This window comes from Protopterus annectens, chromosome 4.part1 (genome assembly GCF_019279795.1).
Source record: "Protopterus annectens isolate FY-2018-M chromosome 4.part1, PAN1.0, whole genome shotgun sequence".
Taxonomy (NCBI): Eukaryota; Metazoa; Chordata; order Ceratodontiformes; family Protopteridae; genus Protopterus; species Protopterus annectens.
This window is the reverse complement of record NC_056734.1, coordinates 546077823-546103777: the sequence shown is the minus strand read 5'-3', so window position 1 is coordinate 546103777 and position 25955 is coordinate 546077823. Positions and strand designations below refer to the sequence as shown.

At 37.4% G+C, this 25955-nt stretch overlaps 1 protein-coding gene across 1 annotated transcript in view; it reads left to right on the top strand.

Moving 5' to 3' along the window:
• The first annotated feature begins 962 nt into the window (after positions 1–962).
• The window catches only part of PCCB (propionyl-CoA carboxylase subunit beta), a 1126289-nt gene continuing 1101296 nt past the window's right edge, over positions 963–25955 (top strand). Inside the window, exon 1 of the mRNA XM_044070351.1 lies at positions 963–1207. Within this exon, the coding sequence (XP_043926286.1) occupies positions 980–1207 (228 nt within the window). The 5' untranslated portion in view covers positions 963–979. The remainder of the gene's footprint in view (positions 1208–25955) is intronic.

Sequence of the window (25955 nt, the reverse complement as noted above, 5' to 3'; positions counted from 1 at the left end):
CCCCCCACCTTTTTTTGCTCCAATGAAGAGCTGGGGCAGGAGGGAGTGTGTTCCTGGCTCGGAGAGCTGGCCTATCGTAGCAGCGGTCTTTTTTTCGCTCTTCTAGAGAAAAGTTGGGGAGGCAGGAAGTTGCTAGTTAGGACACAGAATCAGGTGTTATGACATAGCTCTCGACTGTCCAGATTTTATCAGAATGTCTTTTTTTTCCTCATAATTTTAGTCTGTTCCTCAAAAAATTTGTGATTTTGTGGCAAATCACTGAGGACTGAAGCAACTAAATAATACTCGATAATGACATGCATTTGGGTTTCAGACTTCATATCCTTCAGAAAATACATAATTCAAAACCTGTTATTGTAAGAACCTTCTAAGTTTATATGAGCAATATTTAAAATCTGACTCTGTTTGTGGGCATTTGTCCTCCCATTATTTCTGTCTTTGATTTTCCGTGCTGAGAAGTTGAGAGGTATGATTATGCGATTTTTGTACCCGACACTCTTAAGGTTAGATCGGGAAGAAAAGTAACGTTTGATTAAAAAAAAACTTAGCATTTGTACAGAGCTATTCCCTCAACTGAAAGTATGCCACTCGTGAAACGGAACTGCATCCATGCTGCCCTTGGTGAATGCCCACTACAGCGATTAGTACAATAAGCAAAGATTGGCTTACATCTTAGAATCCATTAACTACTGCCTGCAGCATTTCTATACAATGATCTGCAGCAACTGGTATCAGGTTGAAAGAGAAAAAAAGGCCTCCCTCGTTTGCCTAGATATCAAGTATTTCAGCAGAAAATGGTGAGGGGTAGCCGTCAAAAGTATAAGTACTGTAAAACTACACTTCTCATAATGCATTTCTTCCTACAGCCACTTCCTTATAGTCATAGTTGTCTACAGTGAACAACGATTGGGTCAGTCCAAATAGCTCAGTCAACAATTGGCTCAGTCTAATGCCACTCATATTATAGCACGTGTTAGTCATGGCGACGTTGGGAACTGTAATGAATGTGTCTCGGTACTCTATAGTGTTAAATGTTGGGTTTAAGAAACTTTTACGTACGAGCGGTTGTTTTTCTACCTTTAAGGGGGTTGGGTTTCAACGCTGGTGTTCACACACACACCTTAGTGTGCCGGAACGCATAGAAAAGAAGAGAAAAGAAGCACTTCTGGGTGGAGGTCAGGCAAGAATTGATGCACAACATGGAAAGGTGAGACCATAACTCTCAACCAATCAGGGACAAATCTCAACTGAATCAGGGATAAATGCAGAAATAATCAGGGACACTTTTAAAATATCAGTACTATTAACCAGAGAGTTTAATTTATATCTTCTGAAGTAAAATAAGTATAAATCTATTTATTGTCAATATTTATTAAGTGCAATTCACCACAATTTCTCAAAAAGTCATCAATTTAAGGAAGGATTAAGAGGGACAGAGCTGAAATACGAGTCAAAATCAGGGACATTTGAGAGGTATGGGTGAGATAGTAATTTATTATTGTTGATGAAATGTTAACTTTGCTTTCATGCTCTTCTTTATTCTTTCTTACCACTGAACACATATTCAGCAAGATGTATTTCGGTCGGTAGGTTGCCTTTTGATTTTTACCTTTCATTTTTAGCTGGTATGCCCCTCACTTCGAAAGGTGCATGTCTGCTATGCATTAGCACTTAACTTCTTGTTGTGTAGGTTACTAGTTCTTAGGGTGCCTTCCTTCTTACTTAAGTAGTGTTTTTTTATTTTTGTTACATGCAGGTGCCACATTTTTAATGTTGAAAGTGTTGGCTTGATTTTCAGGCTTGATGGTATTCTTTACTATGGTCAACATTTCATACCACAGAAGGTCCCTGATCTTTGCATTGTAGTTTTGCCCTGTCTCGCATAATAATTTTGATTTTCTGGTAAACCACTGTTAACTGTTGGTTCTGCTGATACATTTCTATTAGGATTTGCAACCTTTTTCTGGAGAGTAAAGAGAGGTAATGCAATGTCAAACACTACTTGATTGATGTAATTATCACCATCCGAGAGGTAATGTAATGTCAAACACTACTTGATTGATGTAATTATCACCATCCTGGCACAGAATCAAAAAATTTAAGAAGGGTCGATGAACATTTTCAGCAATATTTCAGCAATATCTGTCAAACTCAGGAGACAGTTGAAAGGTGTTCAGCAAGTCCCTCTTATTATTTCTCTTGTTTGCAGACCACTCAGTTGACCCACCCCCCCATATACATAATTTTGCCCTGTCCCTTCTACAGCTGATGACAATATATGTATTGACCTTTGGTGACTGAGAAAGTCCAACTGGATCAGGAACCCATTTTCAGCAGAGGCCTGGGTAGAAAAGCTCCAAACAAATACAGGCATTAATAGGTTTTACGGTTATGTATATACATACCTATGTTAGTAGACATAATAGAATTTATCATGTGGATGGAAAACAAAAAAAAACAATGTATTGGAAGGATGGTAACATGATAGATATTCAGTAAGGTATAGGAAGATATTCTAGTGAGATTCACCAAGTAGAAGCAGGTATGGTAGGTAAGAAGATGTATTGTAAGTAGTTCAGGAACTGAAAAGGAAGAATAAGAAAACTAATCCTACATAAAGGAGAAGCAGCAGAGGAGGGAAAAAGAGGTAGTTAAGGGAGATAGTAGAGAGATAGGAATTAAGTATGCTAGTCTTTAGCTAAGGAGCAAGGACAGATGTGAGTGTTAAGAAAGTGATTTTTTAGTGTAAGTGTGAAAGTCTTAAATGTATCTAAGGCACTGATATTTGGAGGTAGGGCAGTCTATAGTTTTGCAGTGGTATAGGAGTAGAGGCTATGACCATCTCTTTTGTTAGGTTTGTATACATTTAAAAGCTGTTTATTTGTGGAACGGAGATTTCAGGATGGGGTATAGGGCTGTAAGATAGGTTGTAAGGTGGGGCAGCTGTCTGGTTTGTATATTATTTTATGTGCAAGAGATAGTTGTACAAAGTTAAGGTAAAGTGGGAATTCTAGCCAATTTAGTTCATTAAGGGCATGACAGTGTTGTGTGCAGTAAGATATACCAGTTGCAAATTTGGGTATTTTGTAATAGTAATCCAAGTTTGAAATGTGTTTTTTTAATGACATTAAATACATTTTGTTCAAAGGTGAGTTTATCATCTATGGTGATGCCCAGTAACCTTGCCTGGGTTACAGTTTCTATTTCTGTTTTATTTTGTGAGTATATTTTGAAGTCATGTACTAGTGGTTTTGGTGAGAACAATAAACATTTAGTTTTATTGGGATTAAGTAGTAATTGTGATTCATTTAGCCAAGTTTAAGTAGAGATGAAGGTGTCTTGTGCCATTTTTAGGAGATGTTGAAAGTTATTGGAGGAGGAGATAATTGTGGAGACATCAGCATATTGAATGAGTGTACTTTAAAGGGAGGAAGTATGGAGTTATTGATGATAAGGTACTCCTGTTCGATTAACCTGGCACTCTGACAGACTAGTTTGCCACCTAACACATTGCTGTCTATTGGTTAAATAATTGGAATACCATTTATGGGTGAGTTGAGAGCAGCCTAGTGTAGATAGTTTTAATAGTTTATGATATGACACTGTATCAAAGACTTTTGATAGGTCTAGTAGGATTACTGAAGTTAATTGGCAAGAGTCCATGTCTTTGTTCACAGTATCTGTGAAGGATAGTGGTGCAGTGGTTGTGCTATGTGCTGGTTGAAAACCATGTTGGGTGGGTGCAAGGAGATTGTTACCAGAAAGATATTGCATTAGTTGAATGTGTATGCACTTTTCCAGTCATTTTAGATAGAGGATAGAGACTAGAGATGAGTCGATAATTTGTTAATTCATTAGTTTTTCCTCCCTTGTGTAAGGGGATTATGATAGATTTTTCCAGAGTTTAGGAACTTCAGATTATGTGATGGATCTGTTAATCATGATGCTAACCAGATAGGTTATTGCATCAGCAGCAAGTTTTGAATATTCAGATGGAAGGTTATCAGTGGAGAGTGAGCAAGGATTTAGTTTAAGAAGAAGCTTGTATATTAGTGAGGTGGGAACAGATTGTAGAGAGAAAATAGATGATGTAGGGCTAGCTGTAGAGGTTCCCTGGTAAGTGGAGGTATTTGTGCTGGGGTTGCTATTAATTGATTCAGAATGGATTAGATTTTCTGTGTGACTGGAATTTGTATTAGGTGTAGAATAGTTGACTATTTTAAGTATACTTTCAATGAAGTGGGAGTTGAACATGTTAGCAATTAGAGATGGCTCTTTATCTGGGACTGGTGAAGGGTTTTGTGAGGACCCAGGAGTAAGGAATGCTGAGATAGTTTTCCAGAGTATTTTTTTTTTGGGGGGGGGGTTATTGATTTGGCTGGATATTTGTTGAGAGAAGTCATTTTTTTTGTCAGCAATGACTATTTATTTGCCTTATTTTGTAGTTGCATTTATATATAGAAGATGGGTTTCATTTTTATTCTTATGCAAGTCTTTGCAGGCTCGGTGTCCAGTTTGTAATATTTGTTTTGTGGCTTTTGGTAGCCAGGGTGCATGGGTTATTTTTGTCCTTTTGGTTTGGAGAGGGGCTAAGCTATTAAGGGTACCTAAGAAGATTTTGTTGAAGTGACTTATGGCATCATCCAGTGGTAATGTTTTTAATAAAGACCAGTTTATAGCTTTTAAGATGTTGTTAAATAGTTTTTGATTGAATTTAATTACATTTCTCAAAGTTTTATAGGTATATGGTTTAGGCTCCTGGGGGGTGGGTCCTATAGGTATATGCCAGTAAGTGGTCACTTAGGGTATTTGGAAGAGTGCTGTAACTGGAATATTTATAGGGATCCGATACCATGATCTAATGTGATATTGCACCTAGGTGATTATTATTTTGTATTCTGGCAGGGTGGAAATAAGTTGTATAAAGCCATGAAGGTTTATACTATTGACTAGGGAATCAGTAATGAGATTTTGCCAGCTGATGTTTATATCACATATAATTATAGTTTCATTGTTAATATAGTTGGAAGTCCAGTTAAGAAAGTCTTCTAGTATTGGAATGCTTTGGTGAGGGGGTATGTAGACTACTGCAATGCATATTTGTTTAGAACAATTTCTAATAAAAATGCCAAGAGAATTTCTGCATTACTAAAACATGGAACAGGTTTGGAGAGGGGAGATGTTTTAAAGGTGTTGTGATAAATTAATCCTACGCCATCTGCTCTTTTATGTGTTCTGTCATTTCTTAGAATGTTATATCCTGGAGGGACTATTTCAGTATCTTGAATGTGTGGTTTTAACCAGGTTTCAGTAACTGCTACTATATCCAGGGAGTAATGCGTAAGCCATGAGTAAAATCCAATAATTTTATTGCAGATACTACATATATGTAATGTTATTAGTAGCAAATTTTAGAGGGGGGGGTGATTGAAGAGAGGTGGGTGACTGTGTAGATCCAGGGTTAGGATGAATATCTCCACATTGTGAAAGTTTTAGGAGGTGGTTGGTAGGTAAAAAAGGCTAATTTTATTAGTATGCTTGGAGACTACGTAAGGAATTAGTTTGGATTTGGTAGTGGTGGAAAGGAATTGAATTTTAGTAAGGTTAAATATGGTTATATTCGATTAGGGTGGCAGAAATGTTAGATATTTAATGTGTTCTACATCCACAAAATGTCTATACTCTTACTGATGACTGTAATGAAGTCTGCATCATCATACTAACATGGAAAAGTAACTGGTGAAAGGTGATAAGCAGAAAGAACCTCAACTTAATACCTTATTTAAAGGGACACCTTTTCACAAGTGCAACATCCCACACATGCACTTCACGAACGCAGTGTTTACTTAGCTCCTGCATCAAGAGATAAGGCTTGGATAGATGTTTTTACAGGTGGAGGTGTTAAGAGTGCACTTGAGGGAGTTGGCTTGTATTAGTATGCTTAGTGAGGTGATTAGATATATTGCGAAAATAATGGAATGTAAGGGAGAGAACATAATGTGTAAGTAGGGTAAGTATATGAGGTATAGAATCAGAGAGAGTAAAAAGAAGAGGGAGAATTATGTGTAATTGTAGAGTGGGATAGAGTAAAATGGAAGCAAATTGGGAAATGAAGTTTATATTGTTGGGAAATTCACCTCAAGGAAAATGGAGCAATTGTAATGAAATAATTACAATTTCATAAGTGTTAATGGATTGAGGTAGATAGTAGAGTGTGTTTTGGATGGTGTTGGTGAGGAGGTGGAGTTATGGTTATAGAATTGATTAGAGGGTGGGTGGAAATGGGGGTAGGGTAGGGGAGCAAAGTGAGCCTGAGTATAGAGAGAGTGAACAGAGTGAGCCACACCAAGCTCAAAATAGCTCAGGAAAATAAAGACAGAATCCAGAAAAGAACTGAAGGGTTATATTTAAATAAAATTTGTTTTCAACATCAGAAAATGTTATATACTTAAGAGGTAATTCTGTTTGGTCTTATAATATCTGTTCAGATACAAGTGATGCAGCAGTGAGTGGGACAGATAGAAAAAAATGAGTGGAGTAGATAGAGCGCTATAAGAAAGAAGAAAAATTAAAACTGTTGGCAAAAGAGATGGGGGGGCAATTTCTAATTTTAAGGTAGTGGTCAAATACATTAAAATTAGGCAGTTACAATTTTATTACATAGACCTACTTTGCTTCTGTTAGGTGGTATAGGGAAACTTGTAGGACATCAGCTGGTCAAGGTTCTGTTATTAAGGCTTGTCTCGGCACCTAGATCAGAAGAATAAATTATATGTACTTTGGGCAATAGATGGCTGAAAAATGGCTGTTTATTTCTTTACAAAAAAAAGGAAGAAGGCAGGTTAAAAAGGGGTGGAATAGGAGTGGTCAAGGAAACTCAGTTCAGATAGGGAAAAAACAAGTGAGGACAGGCAACAAGGTTAAATAAATGCAGGTTATGATATGTAGAAGAGAATAATTAGTAATAGGTATGAGCAATGTTAGCAGAACAGGTAGAAGAATATGGTCAGTAAGGAGTGAGAGGCTCAGAACAGGCACAATAAACTTATCTGTATTTAACTGTATAATTTTTGTATATCCAGAAAGCAAAATATATGTCATAGACTCCCTTTACAGATCGATAATATCACATAGCTATTTAACAGACATTTACATTGCATAGCAAGATCTAAAAATCAGATAACTGGCAGGGCAGTTCTTAATAAACATTAAATAATTGAACATTGAATAGAGGCAAAACTAGCAATGTAATTGTTAAGTAAGCATATGAGGAATACGCAACCCAGGTGTGTTTTTCTTTTGGTTTTCGAGAGTCCTAAAATAGTATGAGCTAACAAAGTAGTTGCCCTCTCTAAAATATGCCAACCTAGCCACAGTTAAAACTCAAGCCAAAAAATACACTGTTTTAGTTGACAAGTTACAAAATATGATGAACAGAGGAGTTTGCTATGCTATAGTGTCTCTGTTCTGAATGGCAGTTAGGAGTCAAACCAGGAATTAATTACACATGACAACTTTGCCACTCTTAAGTACTTTCTATGCGAGCATTATGGTTAATAGAAACTTAATAAGAAACTTAACTGAGAAATTAGACTTAACAAATAATGACAGTTATTACTGTAGTACACTTATTTTATATCAGAAACATGCAGTTGTGCTATTACTTAAGTTTCCCTGATTTAGGATGTTTTGTCCGTGATTACTTCTGGCTTTATCCCTGGTCACAGAAGCATGAAGTCGAGAGTTATGCTTGTCCACTTATTTGTGGAACAGTGTAAGTCATTATTTTATTCCCCCACCAGATGCTGTGAGGTTTTTGGCAATGTGGTTTAATAATGAGGATAGTCAGTAATAAATGAAATAAGGCATAATTTTATAATACTTACCAACTCACTCAAGAGAATAGAATAATCATACTAGTTGCATGATTTTCAAATGAAGTGCTTGTACATTGGGAATTCATTACATTAGTAGACTGTTTTATTCTGTTTTTATTTGTAATTGTTCTCCAGCTGGCTAATTCTCCGGTATTGGTGTGTGTGTGTGTGTGTGTGGGGGGGGGGTGTTAAGTGGTGCCAACTTCCTTCCCCCAGCAAATAAATTATCAGAAAATGTAGTTTGCACATGTGTTTACAGCAATGCCTAAGGTGGATTTCTTAAGTTGCACTATGTGTATCAGGAGGCAAGTATGGCAACATAGTGCCTGAAATACATCCTGCACTCATGGTTTTGATTATCTACTGATTCTGCTGCCATAGTGTCTCACTATGGGCGTGACACCTAATCAGACCAAGGTTCTCTGATTGGCCCTGAAGACAGATAATTTTATTGGTAGTTAATTACCAAAGATATTTAAGAGAGGAGTGAATGATAAACAATGATCCTGGTCACCAATAAAAGCAGGCATTTAGAACTAGTGTTTGTTTTCAAGGATACATGAGCTAAATAAACACTGCATTCATGAAGTGCATCTGTGGGATGTTACACTTGTGAAAAGGTGTCCTTTTAAATAAGGTATTAAGTTGAGGTTCTTTCTGCTCATCAGCTTTCACTGGTTACTTTTCCATGTTAGTATGATGATGCAGACTTCATAACAGTCATCTGTGAAGAGTATAGACATGTTGTGGTTGTAGCACATATTAAATATCTTTGCTTGTGTATGTGTGTGTGTGTGTGTGTGTGTGTGTGTGTGTGTGTGTGTGTGTGTGTGTGTGTGTGTCCATGCACACATAGTTATGCAAGTGTGTGTGTGTCCGAGCTGTCTTGTTTAGTGGTAGTGTTATCGGAAGGACTTTTTTTTAAAGTCAAGATATTCGTTGGGGTTAGCCTGTCAAATTTGAGCTGAATGAGGCCAGGTTATATGTAGTGCATCAGAAAAGGAAGTCTGTTTCCTTTATTTATATACTGGGAGTTGATGTGGTGTTTGTACAGTTTAATGAATGGTCAGCATGTTGTGGTGCATGTTGATCAAGTGACATATTGACCATTCATTGTATCATTATACATACATGTAGGTGTGTGTATGTGTATGAGAGAGTATACTCACAGTAATGCATATGCAAAACTAAGTGCAGGAGCACCTTCCTCCTCTCAAGCCCAGTGCATAAAATAATTAAACACGGAGGAAAGACGAGCTAAGTATATTCACAATGATACACATGCAAAACTAAGTGCAGAAGCACCTTCTGACATGCCCCCCCCCCCAAACACAGTGCATCAAATACACTCTTCTTTCTCTGTGTGTTTATCAGCATAGTATAGTATATCCTAGTGAATAACAACTAAATAATGAATTTTGCTAGCAGCTTTACACTGATTACAAAGGGAATCATTTATCTGATTTAACTGCCATGGTAATCTTTATAAATAAATATCCCAGTCACTATATTTGACTGTGTTATACACGGTTGAATGATTTTTCTTTTTTAGGTAGAGTCCAGTTGATGGACATTCCAATGTAACTAACATATCTGTCCCAAAACCAGATCATATTATGTTGGCTCTCTTAAACACCAGAAGTCTAAACAATAAATTGAGTAAACGTGAGGCTCTCCTGTATTTGAAAAGTGTCTGTGACCACCCTAGCAACCACCTACCTCCATCCTTCAGTTTTATATGGTGCCCATATCCTTACCAACTTGCAGGTATCTGTTAAAACAAAACTTGAAATATGCTACAACGAACGTTGGTAAATTTGCTGCCAATAAACCATAATATGCACATCACTGCAAGGCCCTTAAAAGTTGGAACTGGCTTAAATTACCTCACTGCCTAGAATTCATACAGCTAGCTACTGTCCACAACATTATAAACCCCATGCCTGTCCTGCACTAAGTCCTATTCTTCTTTCCTATCACCAGACAGTCTCCTTCATTCTAATGATAAACAACTTCTCACCATCTATAAACCTCAAAAAGCAATTGGAAACAGCCTTTACTGCTACTCTGTTGCCAAAAAATGGAATTCTATTACACAGTCTATTAGAACTGTAACTTACCATCTTTCCTTCAAGCATCTTCTGAAAGGTCACCTATCAAACTCATGGCTCTGCTGATGCTATACCCCCGGCTAAACATAAATCTTGTCTACGTTTCTCCACCTTTTTCTATACATATTGTCTACCCATCTCCATTTCCTCACCTTCACAGGGCTGTGCTACCCTGTCTAACACTTTACATAACCTTTTCTTATAATCTCCTCTCCATTTATACTAATCTAGCCTAAACTCTGTTACCCTGTATAGTTACAATTGAACTAAACACATGACTTTTACTTAGTACTACTGTGTATTGCTAAAAGAATGCTCTCTGGAATTATGTATAATATTTCACTTTTGTTTTTTTTCTCTTTGTAACATATTTTTAATACATCTCTGTGACTTAGAACAGTGTTGATTATTTTTGAAATATATAATTTTCAACTGTTTCTTCTATAATGTGTTTGAACATTTTTTTTTATTTTCTGTGTTAAATGGAGCTTTTCTCACTGGGCCTCCACTGAAAATTGGCTCTTGTGACCCAGTTGAACTTTTCCGGTAAACAAGTGTCAATAAATAAATGTCTGTGTAGGTACTGAGGCATGGTCTACATTTAAAGAGAACACTCCCTCTATATCTGTGTTTCATCCTTTCATGTCCAGGTCCGATGGCAACTAGGGTGGAGATTCCACATTTGTCAAGGAACATATTAGTGCCAGGTAGATTCCTAGGGGCCCACACACTGAACTGTTAGAAATACAGATTGATGTTGATAGGAAAACTGATGACCATGTAATATTCCTCAGTGTTCTAAATGATTTCCTTATTTTCCAAAAACTTCACTGTTTTGAGCAGATTTGGCTACCCTTCAATAAACTGGGACACTCATACCTCCAATGTAGGGTATATCCAAAAATTTACTAGACTTTATAAAGAAAAACTCCCTTGAGCAGTTGGTAAATAAACATAGTAGAGAACACCACATTCGTGGCCAGACTTTATCAAATATTGCAGCCTCTTGCACTACTCTTCTGGTATCCCCTTCTCAAGTGAAGTGTGATGCCAGACTTGTGAACTTAGAGCAAACTCCGCTAATTAAAGGGCTACAAATATGTTAACTCAATTTACTGTATGATGAAATATTAAAATTCATTTATGACTGTACCACCCCTAACCCCGACACAGCAGCAAGTGTCATTAAGGAATTATTAACTTATTTATCTTTGTTGACCAAGAAAGTCTGACTGGGAAAGCCCATTTTCAGATTTTTGAAGGGAGAACTCTGTCTTCCATATCTTTCAACCTCTTAGGGCAAGAAAGCTGTACAAAGTCAAATATCATGGGGGAACAAAGGCCCCAAAATAGGGACATATGTTAACAAGTGCTCTTATAAACCTAGAAATTTGCTAGATTTACAGGTTTTGCATTAGCATGCATTTTCTAAAAGATATGAAGTCCAAACTCAAATGTTTGTCATAATTTAGTGACTTTGATCCTTAGTGATTTGCCAGAGAACCACAATTTTTTGAGGAACAGACCAAAAATATGAGATATAAATCTGGACATTCTGTGAAAATCTGGACAATTTGATAGGTATACTGTCTCACTTACTGTGGCATTAGAGATGCAGTTGTCCAGGACTTCCTGTATATCTGTATGTCCAATGACTATACTGACAGATGAATAAAATTCGGTGAGATGACAGGTTTATAACTCAGCGTCTTCCTAACCTCTGGAATAAACTCCCCTTGCATGTTAAACAGTGCGACTCACTATCTTCTGCTAAACATAATTAGAGGACTGGATGGGTTTTCACAAGTTTACTCCAGGATTGACTGGAGTTGTCCTCCTTGGAGAAGGCGGTATGGTCTGAGGGAGGGTTCTGGTAAGGCATAAATGGTCATAAGACTTCTGTGAAATATCCATGAAATGCAGATCTACAATGGGGAGTATATTGAGGCTGAAGACTTTTAAATTGCAAGATAGTGTGATAGATCAGGGCCAGTTTTTAAAAGCTTTTTTACTGATTACTGAATGTACTATGAACTTGTAGTTAATCTGGTAAAAAAACATAGATTTACCTACTAACATTTGAGCAAGAATATCAAAGTAAGAAATGTAAAACTTCAAATTTCTGATAAATGTCAACACTCCGTTTACTCCTGTACCTGCCTGATTTTAAGTGCGAGTCTATTTTTACTTCAGAGAGAGAGAAGCAAACATGCAGACTGATGCACAACACTACCACTTGACAGGGATCGGATGAAGAACCTGTCAAGCATTTTAAATAAGTCTTAAAAACGTTCTTTTTAGCATTTACTTTAAAACCATGGTTACCAGCCTGCCATTGTTGTATAGTGAAAAACCCCTTCGACAACTTTAATGTCGCTAAATAATTTTTGTGTGTGATAAAAAATGTATCACCTACGTATGTAGTGATATCTGAAATTATTGCTTGGTACTTTATGGTGTTCCACCCACCCCATTGCCACCACATTTTAATAGCTGTTGTATGAAAATACTTTGTGGTTAATACTTACAGACCAGCTGAGTAACCAGGCTGCCTTGTATGGTAAGTGTTTAGTGAAACAGTCTTCATAATGGAGATAGAGTGCACTGCTGCAGTCATTGGTGGAGTGAGTCAGCAATGCCTGGATAGATAGATGGGGACTGGGGAGGTAAGGAACAGCTGAAAACAAAGCTTCTTAAAGTAACCTCTAAAGTCAGTAAACCACAGCTGTTCTTCCCTGAGCAAATGTGTGTTTATGTCTCCTAGTGTTTTATTATTATTTTGCTGTTTTCTTTACTTGTTATAAATTCCTGTATAAAGTTTAACTCTGCATTTTATCATGGACACCATGAGTGAAATACTGCTGCTTACTACATATTTTGATGTTGTATATTCATTCCCAGTGCTTGCAGTACTTCTATATACCCTGTACTGTGTTAAAAAAAGTTATTAGTGTTTATCCTTGCTTTGTTTTGACAGAGCAAATTGTTTTCTCTGATAACCATAACTAATATTATGGGCAGTGTTTAGAATTTCATGTCCTGCTGCATTATATAAATAAGTAGACTAACCAACAATTATATTACTAGTGTGCATTATGTGACCTAACAGTGACTATGTTTCAGTTACCAGTGGATGGTGTGACTAACCATCAGCAGTCTCTGCTAATATGATCGGGAAAGGTATGAGAAACTGGAAACCAGGTTATTGAGTTTATTACTACCTTTACTAAAGAAGTTTTGGTGGTAGAAGAGAAAATGGAGTAATAAGAATGTGTGCTAAGCTGATGACATATCAATACAAAGATAAACTGTGAGAAAATAAATTACCTAATTTGGGTGATATTTCAGACACTGGGCCATGTGTAGCTCATGGTCCAGAATGCAGATGCCATTTTAGCTTGTGTGAGTACGCATGCCAGTTTCTCTGAAATACTTATGTGAAGAAAGCATTGCAATAGAATTAATGGAAACCATGATACTGTTTGTGACAATAAATAAGTTAAACAAAGTGTTAATGAGTGTGTGTGTGTGTGTGTGTGTGTGTGTGTGTGTGTGTGTGTGTGTGTGTGTGTGTGTGTGTGTGTGTGTGTGTGTGTGCTGATAGGAGCAGTTCTAATGTTTTATGTGTTTCATGTTTTCTGTTAAAGTTTGTTGTTATGTTATGTTCTGAGTGACAATAAGACCTCAATCAACTGAGCCTTGCATCCTATTCTAATGCACATGTGGTGTGCAAAGGATGCTATGATGAGGAAAAAAAGTACTGTGATAGTATAAGGGGTAGTGCAGTCAAAAGAAAAGGAGTTCTGTTTAAACTGAATTATTCTTTAACTTTCATTAAGTATACTTGGGTGACTACAGATGTCAGTTTCTGCCTGATAATTCCTTGACGGTTTTTTTACTGAGGAAAAAAGTATTTTACTAGAAGTGTAGCTTTGGTAGGCTGGAGGGCGCAATTGCCCAGGATGAAAGGTGTTGCGACAGATTCTGATCTCTTGGTAATGCAGTACCTTCCTTCTGCCAGTAAGGAAATGAATTATTTTGCTGTCAAGACTAATGCGATTACATCATGTGATATATCTTGTCGCAAGCAGTTTTTAAAAATTTTTAAAAGTTGAAGACTTTCTTTAAGAGTTGAGAGTGGGTGCATAAACAGACCTGGTGCTCGTTAGGTGAGAAGCACCAAACTAGGGAGTAGACCTTTTTTTGCTCCTCAGCTTAGTGTCGAGGAGTCCAAATCAGGTGGCCGCACTGAGTGCTAGATGAGCCAGCAACAGCTGCGTATCTCTTTAATGTAACTTACTCCTTTACACTTCTAAACTGCACTACTCTTTCTCTGTCCTCTTCTAGAGGATTCCAAATGTTATGGTTATGGCGACAGTGCGCAACTGTTAACCTGCTCTACTGCTGTAACATTTTAAGCGTCACGCAAAGATACTACCTTGGACCTGTGTTCTCCATTATCACCCTTTCTTGTTCCTAGAAAAAGTCAGTAGTTTTTCCATGCCTAACTGCTGAGCACTGTAAGAGCCCCACTTTTGAAGGAAGACTACATACAGCGCTGTTAAATGTAATCTGCTATTGCTTCTAAAGGAGGTTTGTAAGTAAAGAGTAAGATTATTGGCAAAAGAAAAACCTGCTACATCCTTAATGTATGTGGATGCAAGACTAAACACCATCTACTTTAACTTGTACTTCTGCTTCCTGTACTACAGTGCAGGTTTGTTTCGGTTGTGTTCGTTCTAAATGTAAAGTTATAAAACTCCATAGCGTTTCATGTTCTGTGGTTGTCTGTTTAATGTATTGCTGTCAAACTGAGGCATAATGACACTTGGAAAGTAACTTACTGGTCATGTATGCAATCTAGAACATCAGCAAATGTCCATGTGTAACTAATTTTTACATTCCTGAAAACAAACTATAAAAATTGGTTATGTTTGCTTGCTGTAAGTAACTATTGCAGTAAACAGTAAAGTTTTGTGTATATTTTTGAAAGATTCAGTGAAGCAGTTGAGGTGGAGGTTGCAGTGTTTGAAGTAGAAATGTAGACAGTTAGATTGCCAGCTATATCAAAATTTGTTTTACCTATTTGTAGCAGCCAAGGATATGTGGGAAGAGACTAAACAAACTGAGAAACTGTGAGCTCTTGTTTTTAGATATGGATAACAATATGCAAACAGTTAAAATCTCTTCTGTCCCTTTAGTTTTATGAACAGGTCAGGCATATTTTTATCAACCAGAGGAAAAGTTGTGGACAGTAATTCAGAGTTGAAGGATTTTATTTGGGAGGGTAAAGGGCAAGGGTCAAGTGGGATAAGTTGATCCTTCCAGTAGAACAAGATAGTTTAGGATTGCCTGATTTGAAGGGATATTTTAGAGCTGCACAGTTAAGGGTCATGTATAACACAAGCAGTAAGCTATAAGTGAAAGTGGAAAGGGATGATGAATTACTCTCTTACTGCTGCTTCATCATCAATAGTGTGTTGGATTTTTGATGCACATCTTAAGAGTGACAGCCATACAGAATATTATATTCATAAAGTAGCAGAAAGTATTCCAGTAATTAAGCCAATACAAGAAAGGAGATTATGTCGATAAGGATTCCATACCTCTCAGTTGTACAGATTTTCACCTTCTATTTTTGGTCCGTTTTTCACAAAAGTTTGTTTTTCTGTCAAATTATTGACAAGTCATTAAAGACTGAAGTTGGAAAATAATGACAGAGATTTGAGTTTCAGACTTAATATGCTTCAGAAAATCCATGCTAATGCAAAACCTGTTATTCTATCAACTTTCTAAGTTTGTAAGAGCAATATTTAAAAATTGTTCCCATTTTTGGGCCTTTGTCCCACTTTTATTTATGGCTTTGGCCAGATTTCTAGCTGTAAGAGGTTGAGAGGTATGATTACTACTGTTAGGGTACAGAGAATAGGCAGAAAGGGGGCAGGAATGTACTAGAGAAAACTGGAAAAGGAACCAATGTATTAGGAGCAAATATCTAGAGAAATGAAGGGTAATAGAATGTGAAAAGGCCAAGAAGACATTTTGACTGCAGTTTACAGACTGCCGTCCTTATCAAGGATTGATATCAGAGCATAGGCAAAGAGAAAGGGATAGGAGAATCCTAACCGAACCTGCTCTGGTAGAGTTTTTAGTTAGATTAGAATATAAGGTGCTGTTTCGTTTTTATTAGTTGGGTGTATAAAACATTGCACAATAAGTATAAGAATCAATCAGAGGAATGTAAAAAAGATTGGGAAGAGAGATTGGATAAGCAATTCACAAAGAAACAATGGGAGGAGAACATATGTATGGCTACCAAATATGCAGCAGAGTCTAGAAGATTTAAGATTTTTGCTTGGAAGTGTTTGCCTATGTGTTTTTGTACCCCAAGCAGACTCCAAATAATTTTTCTCAGGTAGATGTCAAATGTTAGAAATGTGATGGGAAAGAAAGAGTTAACTGGGAACAGATGTTTTGGGAGTGTAATGAGTTGGCACACTTTAAAGATTTCCTACAGGATACTCTATCAGAAATAGAAAATGGGTGTAACAAAGGAAATAATTTTTTTGAGCTGGGATACAGGATCTAAATTGCCTAGAAGTAGTATGGCCTTGTTAAATTTACTTCTGGTGGCTGCCAAAAAAGCAGTTACTACAAAGTGGAAATTCAACTCCAAACCAATTGTATTTGAAGTACTGAATATTTGTAAGATATAAAATAACTGGAAGTGAGATCTTTAGAAAAGGGTAGGAACAAATTGCATAGAAAAGAAATGGAAATTGTGGGATCAGTACATGCAGAATAATGTTTTAGAGGAGGAGTGAGGTTTAAGAGAAGGCAGGAATTGATCAATTTATTTAATGTTGGAGTGATAATTACATAAAAGAATACATGTGATATATAATTGCAACTGGGAATATATTAATATGGTTTGTTTCCGTTTATATAATGTATGTTTGCTATGTCTTAAGTAATAATTCAGTGAGGGTGTTGGGTAAAACAGGTTCTTGTTTTATTGTTGACCAGATAAGCCCAGTGGACACAGCTGCCCCTTTTCAGGGGCAACTTGGATGTACTGTTGGGTTAAGTGACTAGCTCAGGTTTGTAAATGAAGGTGAATCCATCCATATCCATTTGTTTTCAGTTAATTTTATTATAATACTGAAATGCTGTTGAAGTCTCTAATGTGCACAGCTCTGATATTCATAGCTTCACTAAGTCTTGTCAGTTGATCCAATATCTTATATTTCTAGTTTATGAAACTTCATTTTTGTGCTTGCTTCATTCTGTTGTAACAGCTGCTGATCACCTTATTCTACTGTTTTTCTGTCTCTACTCATCACTGCCTTAGTGATGTCACCTTTACTAATTTCATAGTGTTTGTTTGGTTCCTGGTAACTATGTCCTGTGTCAGGTCTTTTTTGAGTAGTGTGTTAATATAGGGACTAAGGGACATTGCACCGGCATTGAGAAAATAAAATGAATCAAAGTCTAGTTAATAACATATTGACAAAAATTGTATTACTCTTTATCCCTTCACTAACTCTTACATGCTTACCTTTTCATATATTCTAAGTACTGTAGCTAAATATCTTTGACATGCATAAACTACAGTTGAAATGAGTCTGTAACCATTTGGGGAATCCTTAGCTTATTCTTATTTGGTTAGAAAAGTCCCACATACTGGTTAAGGGTACATTTGCATTATATATCCCATGAGCATCCGCTACAGGAGGTTTAAAATTTTGCACATTGAAGACTCTAACTTGGCTGGGTTTTTCTAGTAGTTCTTACTTGGATATGTTCAGTATTAAGAATCTTGTATCCCCTGTGTAGAGATGTGAGGCCATACTATATGAAGTTTGGTGAGTATTTGAAAATTAATACTTCCTCCTAAGGAACACTGTCATTTTTGTTGATCTACTATATATTGGTATTTTATGCCAAGTTGAACTTTTGTGCACCGGTTTGCTGAATTGGGGCTTTAAAATGTTTGCCTTTCTTTGGTTTGAGATGAGGATTGTTTTACTTTTTAGAGTATATTTAATGTAGGCTTTTAGTCCTTTGATATGTAAGGTTTAGTTTTCGGGACTCTGTCTGCAGTTCTAATTCACTATTCTGCTCCTAGAGTTTGCGTGGAAACACACCCACCTGTTCATGAGTGTTTTCACTTGCCTCATGAGACCCAAATCCCACTTGCAAAAACACTTTTTTTCGTGGCCCATTGATCTTTACGACAGATCATTTTCTGTTTTAGCATTGTCAGTATTAGTGGATTTCAGGAACTGATGTGTATCCTTGGACATTAATGGAAGTTAAATATTTTCTTGGTCTTTAATTGTTGATGGAGGATTTCATCAGGAAACTTCCATCTTTTTGGAAAGAGTTTAGTGTAGCCTTTTGTATCAGTGCAAGGTGTATCAATTTTAAACTGTTCAAATTCTGTTTTTAGTTTGTAAACTGAAAAATTTTAGTCTTGCTAATGTATCCTGTACTAAAGGATGATTTTTGTGTGTGTCTATATATATATATATATATATATATATATATATATATATATGTAGACATACATATATATATATATATATATATATATATATATATATATATATATATATATATATATATGGGTCCAATTTTAAATGTCGAAATTCTAAAATCTCGACTTTTAAAAAAAAGTACCCAAAACATCGAGATTTCAGAATCTCAACATTTAAAAGTGGGTTAAAAAAAAAGAGAGAGAGAGACTTGAAATAAAGTGTTTGCAGGGGGGCAAGCCCCCCCCACACCCCTACTTAAATATACCAACTCCGAGATCGCGCTACAGTAAAGAGAACGGTAATGCTCCTGTTGCACTTACTGTTCTCTTCATTGTAGTGCAATCTCAGAGTTGGTATATTTAAGTAGGGGGGTGCAGGGGGGCTTTCCCTCCTGCAAACAGTTTCTTTTTCTTTATTTTTTTTAACCCACTTTTAAATGTCGAGATTCTGAAATCTCGATGTTTTGGGTACGTTTTTTTAAAAGTCGAGATTTCGGAATTTCCACATTTAAAAGTGGACCCATATACACACACACACACACACACGCACAAGTGTTGTGTGTGTGTGTATATATATATATATATATATATATATATATATATATATATAGATATATATATATATATATATATATATATAAAATGTGGATATACATACAGTGGATATAAAAAGTTTACACACCCCTGTTAAAATGCCAGGTTTTTGTGATATAAAAAAATGAGCCCACAATAAATCATTTCAAAACTTTTCCCACCTTTAATGTGACCTGTAACCTTTACAATTCAAGTTGTAAAACAAACAAATCTGTTAAGGGAAAAAAATAAAAAATGTATAATAATCTGGTTGCATAAGTGTGCACACTCTTAACTAATACTTTGTTGGAGCACCTTTTGATTTAGTTTTGGAAAGTAGTGAAGACTGTAAGTTGGTTAAAATTTGAGAGCTGGAGGTTGGGGAGAAGGTAAGCTTGGGCTATTGAGATCCTGTAGTTGGGCGTGACGAACCTTTTGTTTCTGTAGAGTAAACCAAGCTTTTGGTGGGTTTTCTTGATGCAGTTAAGTACATGAAGGTCAAATTTTAGTTGATCATCCACTATTACTCCAAGCAGTTAAGTGTGATTCAGCTATGATTGCAGTGTTGTTGAGGAAAGAAATGGCGAATGAGGATTTAAGATGGTAAAAGGATTTGGGAGGAAGAGAAGAAGTTTTGTCTTTTTAGGGTTTAGTATGAGTTAGTTGTTAGCAAGCCATGTTTCAGTGAGGTTGAAAGATGTTTGTGTCAGGGTTAGTAGGTCAGTGGGACTGTCAGCGATAGAAATAATGGTGGAGTCATCTGTGTACTGTATGAGGGAAGAATGAAGACAGGATGTGTGAAGTTAATAAAAATGTTAAAAAGGAGGGGGCCTAAAATAGAGCCCTGAGGGATGGCCATTTTGATGGGGAAAAAGGAGAAAGGGCAGAGAGCCATTTTACAGATTGCAGTCTGTGTGTGATGTGGCTATTGAACCAGGAGATAATTGCTGAGGAGAGGTTGAGTTGAGAGAGTTTGGAGAGGAGGATGGGGTGAGAGACAGTGGCAAAGGCTTTGGAGAGACCTAAAAAGATGAGGGACACTAGTTTATCTTTGTCTCTAGCTAGGGAGATGGCGTTAGTAAAGGAAATAAGTGTAGTAGTGGTGCTGTAGTGGGGGCGGAAGCCATGTTGAGTAGGGGTAATTAAGTTTTATCAAGTAAGATAAGCTGAGATTTGTTTATAAACAGTGCACAAGAATTTTGGAGAGGGGAGAGAGTATGGCAATAGGTCGATTAAGTAGAGGAGCTCAACAGAATTTCCACCTTTGTGGATTGGTATAGTGTGGAACTTTTTCCAGAAGGCAGAAATAGTGCAAATTGAAAATTGATGCAGTTTCAAGGGATGTGTTATTGGGGCAGGGGTTGGGAGTTGAAGGATTTCCAAGGTGGATAATTTTGTTGACAGTATTCCAAAATGTTTCAGGGTTCCAAGGTTGAGTATCTTGGGGTGAGAGGTAGTAGTTCTTTTTGTCAGAGTTTTTTTTTTTGGTTAAATTTCGGAGTTCCCTTTATTGTTGGTAGTGTGTGGGAGATTTGGTCTTAGTCCAGAGTTTCCAGGTCCAGTCTCTGTTGTGGATAAGAGACCAAGGAGAGTTGGAGAGCCAAGGAGAACACATTGATTTGACTCTAACAGTTCTGCGAGGGGCAAGGGAGTTCAGAATGTTTAGGAAGATGGAGTTGAATTGAAAGACAGCTTCATCTAGAGGTAGGGAAGAGAGGAAAGACCAGTCAATAGCAGAGAGGGAATTACTAAATGTATCTGGGTTGAAGTTGGTTAGGATTCGTCATTCTTTAAATTTATGAGGTCTGGAGAGGTGCAGGGAGAATCTTTGGACATGTATGGGGGAGTTGGTCACTGATTGAATGTGGTAGGGATTCAGGGTAGTGATAGAGGTCATGCTTAAGAGACAAATATCCAATCTAAGATGGAGCAGGTATTTGTGAGTTTATGAAGAAAAGTGAGTAAAGAGATATATAGGTTTATGCTGGTGGTGGGAGAGTTAGAGATGAGGGTGAGCTAACTGATGTTAACATCACCTAGTATTATTGTTTCATTATGTATATTGTCAGACATCCACTGTAGGATTTGTTCTAATAGGGGTATGTTCTCTCCAGGGGGTGTGTAGATGGTGACTATGGTTAGAGTTTTATGATTGTTGAGTTTGCAGTTGGCAATAATGAGTTCAGCTGGGTGAAAGGAGGGGGGGTGGGTTAATTGGGGAAGATATGCATAGGAGGTGAGAGTGCATAATGAGAACGCCTCTGCCTTTTCTGTGTGTTCTGTCCGGGCATAGAATGTTGTAACCAGCATGGAGAAATTCTTTGTCTACATTATGTGGTTTCAGCCATGTTTCAGGGAGACTAACTGTGTTGAGGGAAGTACTGGGCTCTAAAGAATTACTATTCATTGGTCACTTAGTAGAGGAAGGCGGGGCGGCCACGGTGGTGCAGTGGTTAGCATTGCTGCCTCACAGCAAGAGGTTCTCTGGTTCGATCCTCGGCTGGGGTGCCTTCTGTGTGGAGTCTGCATGTCCTCCCTGTGGTCGCGTGGGTTTCCTCCGGGTGCTCCGGTTTCCTCCCACATCCCAAAGACATGCTGCAGGTGGATTGGACACTCTAAATTGGCCCTAGGTGTGCGTGTGAGTGTGCCTTCTGTGGAAGGTTGAGCGCCGGGCTGGCAACTCGACACCGTAAAACTCCACTGCCATTCAATGTGCGGACAGGTGATCCGCTGTGGCGACCCCTAACCAGGATAAAGCCAAAAGAAGAAGAAGAGGTCACTTAGTAGAGGAAGGCAAGATGAAGTAGGCGAGTGGTCAGGTCCCTATTAGTTACGCAAACTTTTAATATTCTGAATGCTGCTTTATCGACAGCTAAATGTCGAAAAGGCCAAATCCTGAACACACAGAACAGCAATTTTTTTCCTAGTGAGAAAAATCACTGGGCCCTTTTCGGGACTTTGCCATTTCCTCCACTTTGGTGCGATCTTGGAGTGGGTATATTTAAGTAGGGGGGTTTCGGGGTTGGAGCCCCCCACTTTATTTTGTGTTTTTTTTTTTTTTTTTTTTTTACGGATCAGTAATTTTTTTTTCCCTAGGAAAAAAAATCACTGTTCCGTGTGTTCGGGATTTGGTCTTTTCGACATTTACCTGTCGATAAAGCGGCGTTCGCAATATTGAACGTTTACTTAACTAATAGGGATCCAAGTAGTCTTCCTTCTTTGTCAGGTTCCAAAAACAGACTGCTTTGATACTTTAGTCTCATCTAGTATTAAAACATCATTTTAGTGATGGATTACACAATGACATCACACACATTTAGTCACCTGATTTCTTGTTCCCATACTACCTCTTTTACTGGAAACGTAAGCAGAATCTTGCACATATGTGTTACCATACACACAGAGCTTTGCTAGGATCTGTTGCAGCTTCTGGAAGTCATAAAACCATAAAACACTTCCACTCTTCCTACAGGAGCTAGTAAAAAATTCTCTGGCAGAGACATTTTGTCTCTGGCTGCAATCAGAACTATAAGGTACAATCTTTATGTTCTAAATTAATTTAATTTCATACTATTTTTCAAAGTTAGACTGCGATTGTGGTCCTGCAGTAGCGTTGTCGCCTCACAGTAAGACGTTGTGCTGTTCGATTCTCACCTAGAGCGTTTTCTGTGTGGAGACATGCGTGAATGGGCATACCTTCGTTGAAGGTTGTGCGTCAGAGCTGGCAGTTCGGCACGTAAAAATCTACTGCCAATCATTAGTGGACCGGAGTTCCGTTGTGGCGACCCCTAACCGGGAAAAGCCAAAAGACACAACAACAACTATTTTTCAAAGTTAGCTCAAACTAAGCTTAACCTCTTCTTTCCAGTGTCCTCTGTTACATTATTAATTTCAGTAGTTATAGTACAGTCTGACATACAAGTGCATTTCTTTTTCTATCCAGCAGAACACACTTTTGGTACATTTTAACACAAACAGTTTTACAAATACATTTTTCAACACAAGCATCTGTACAAATCAGTTTGATATACAAATGACATGTAATTTTTTTACAAAATTCCAGGTAGCTGTGCTGCCATATGTTACACATCCACTGGCCTATTTCTCCTGGCATAGCCGTCAATAACTCACATTGTCACAATTAAATATACCAACTCTAAGACTGCAAAACACTGGAGAAAGGGCAAACTCCATTTTCAATATTTTGAGTTTTAGATATTTAGATTTTCAGTCTTTTGAGCTTTCGATCTTCTGAAGGGGATCTCTCTCTCTCTCTCTCTATATATATATATATTTGTGTGTCTATCTGTGTGTCATAGTATGTATAATATGCATGTAACATTTTGTAGTTTTAGTTTAGATTAGGCTATACAGTAAAGCAGGATGAATACTGTGATTTTGCAGTTTGAGAAAGCACCAGATACATAAAACTTCAGGGGCGGTTAGTCTTCCACAATCTTTGCGGGAAACATAGAATTGGCACATGTATTTTTTTTATAGTGGCTTTATTTAGCTTAGATTGCCCTGAAAACATGTAGGATATCATGCACTGCTTAATTGTTGCAGATGTGAAAGTACCCACTTTGGGGAGAAAAAATAGGAGTTTTGGAAACAAAAACAAATTTTGCAGTATATATTATTGTAGTATGTTATGTTTTAACACTAAAAGTGAGTGTTTAATTTACTACCATTCAACTTTTGTAGAGCTTATAATCTAAGTTTCTTGCACAAAATAATCAAAGTATTTGACATATTGAATAAAGAAGGAACATTTGAAGTACTAAGCAGTACATTTTTGTAGAGTTTATAATCTAAGTTTCTAAGAAGCTAGCCAACTAATTCCCACATGCTCTAATTCAACCACAGCCACACCCACTTTCCAGCTCTCATTTAGTTTCCAACCAGTCTCTATGCCACTTATCCGATCCCTACTTAGTAAATTAAATTAAAACCAACCACCCCATCTGCAGACCTCCTCCCTGTGGAGTACTTACAAAAAGCTGCAGACGCTATAGATTCCCCATCTCCATCTTGATCAATAGAACCATAATAGAATCTTCCATCCCCTCCATATCGAAAACATCCCATGTTCTACCACTTCACAAAGGTTGTAGTTCCACAGAACTGTCAAATTATAAACCCATTGCCATTCTTTCACCACTGGTCAAAATAATGGAGAAGTGCATCCACAAACAGCTCCTGCGCTATTTAATTCAGAACAATCTGCTGGCAAACTCTCAGCACAGCTTTAGACCATACCACAGCACCACCTCTGCCCTCCTCTCTTTCACCAACGTTATAAACCATAACCGTAATAACAATAAGCTTTCTTCAGCCCTTTTTTCTTGACCTCTCAAAGGCCTTTCATATGGTTAACCACCAACTACTCATCCACACTCTGAAAAACATTTCCCTGTTTCCCTAGATAGCTATGCTATTCACTGGTTCCAATCCTGTCTGAGTGGAAGACAGCAGGCTGTACTCTGGCAGAATAAGCTGTCCACCCTATTACCTCTTACCCTTGGTGTCCCCCAGGGCTCTATATTAAGTTCCATACTTTTTTCAGTTTTTATTAATGACCTTAATACTGTCATCCCAGATGCAACTTGCATCCAATATGCTGACGATTCAACTTTGATCTGCTCGGCCTCCTCCTCAAAAGACCTCCAGACCTTATCCCAGATAACCTTCAACACAGTCGAAAATTGGCTCTCCGATCATCGTCTGCTCTTGAACCCTAACAAAACTAAGCTACTACTTTTCTGCCCCACTCGTAGGTCCACTCCACTTTCCTTTATTATAAAATCCAACAATGGTACCATTATTTCCCCAGATCCCCATACTAAACTCTTAGGGGTAATAATAGACAATAACCTCAAATTTAATAAGCATGTCAATCAAACCATCAAAATCATTAATAAGAAACTCGGATCACTATATAAAAATAAACCTTTTCTAACCCCATCAGCCAGGACAGCCATCCCCCACAGTCATCTACTCCCTACCCTTCTATATGCCTCCCCTATACTCACGAACTCAAACAAATCTGATTTTAGCAAACTCTCAAGCGACTATAACCACATTGCCAGATTTGCCACCTGATCCACATATAGGACACACCACTGTCATAACTTTAATCTCCTAGGGTGGCTAGAATTGCCCAGCCTACTTCAGTTCAGTCAACTCATAATATGTCACAAGGTTCTCAACCAACCTGAATAATATACCTGTCCGTAAAAACATTATCAATTCCTGTAGTAACTCTAGGCCACTTTGCTCTTCTAACAAACTGCTGGTTCAAACACTCAAAACTAACAACTCAGCGGGTAACACCCTGTTTGCCAACTTTGTTGGCAAAAATTGGAATTCACTTCCAGCTGACCTTACTCTTGAACCCTTGTTAACTTAATTCAAAAAAAGTCTCAAACGGTATTTTACTACACACTGGCTATGTCCCTGTTCTAGTCCTAATTCCTTTTTTCTAACGTGTTCTAAATTACATTGTATGAAATACCTAATTTTGCTCATAACTGATAGTGTGCAACCTTACTTGTTTTTAATTATGATAGACTGTAAATCTTTCTAGTCTTCTATGAGGGCAATACTGATGCACCCTGTAAATCATGTCTTTCTTTCTTGTATTGTGTAAAGGTTTAACTTGTATTGTGTAAAGGGTTATCTGTAGTACTGGAGCTTTTCTCCCTGGGCCTCCCCTGAAAATGGACATGTATCCAGTCGGACTATCCCGGTCATCAAATGTAAAATAAATAAATAAAATAAAATAGTAATGTGGTGTAGCATAAATAGAATCACTGTTTATGCAATTGAATTGTCCTAATATTACATGTAAAACAT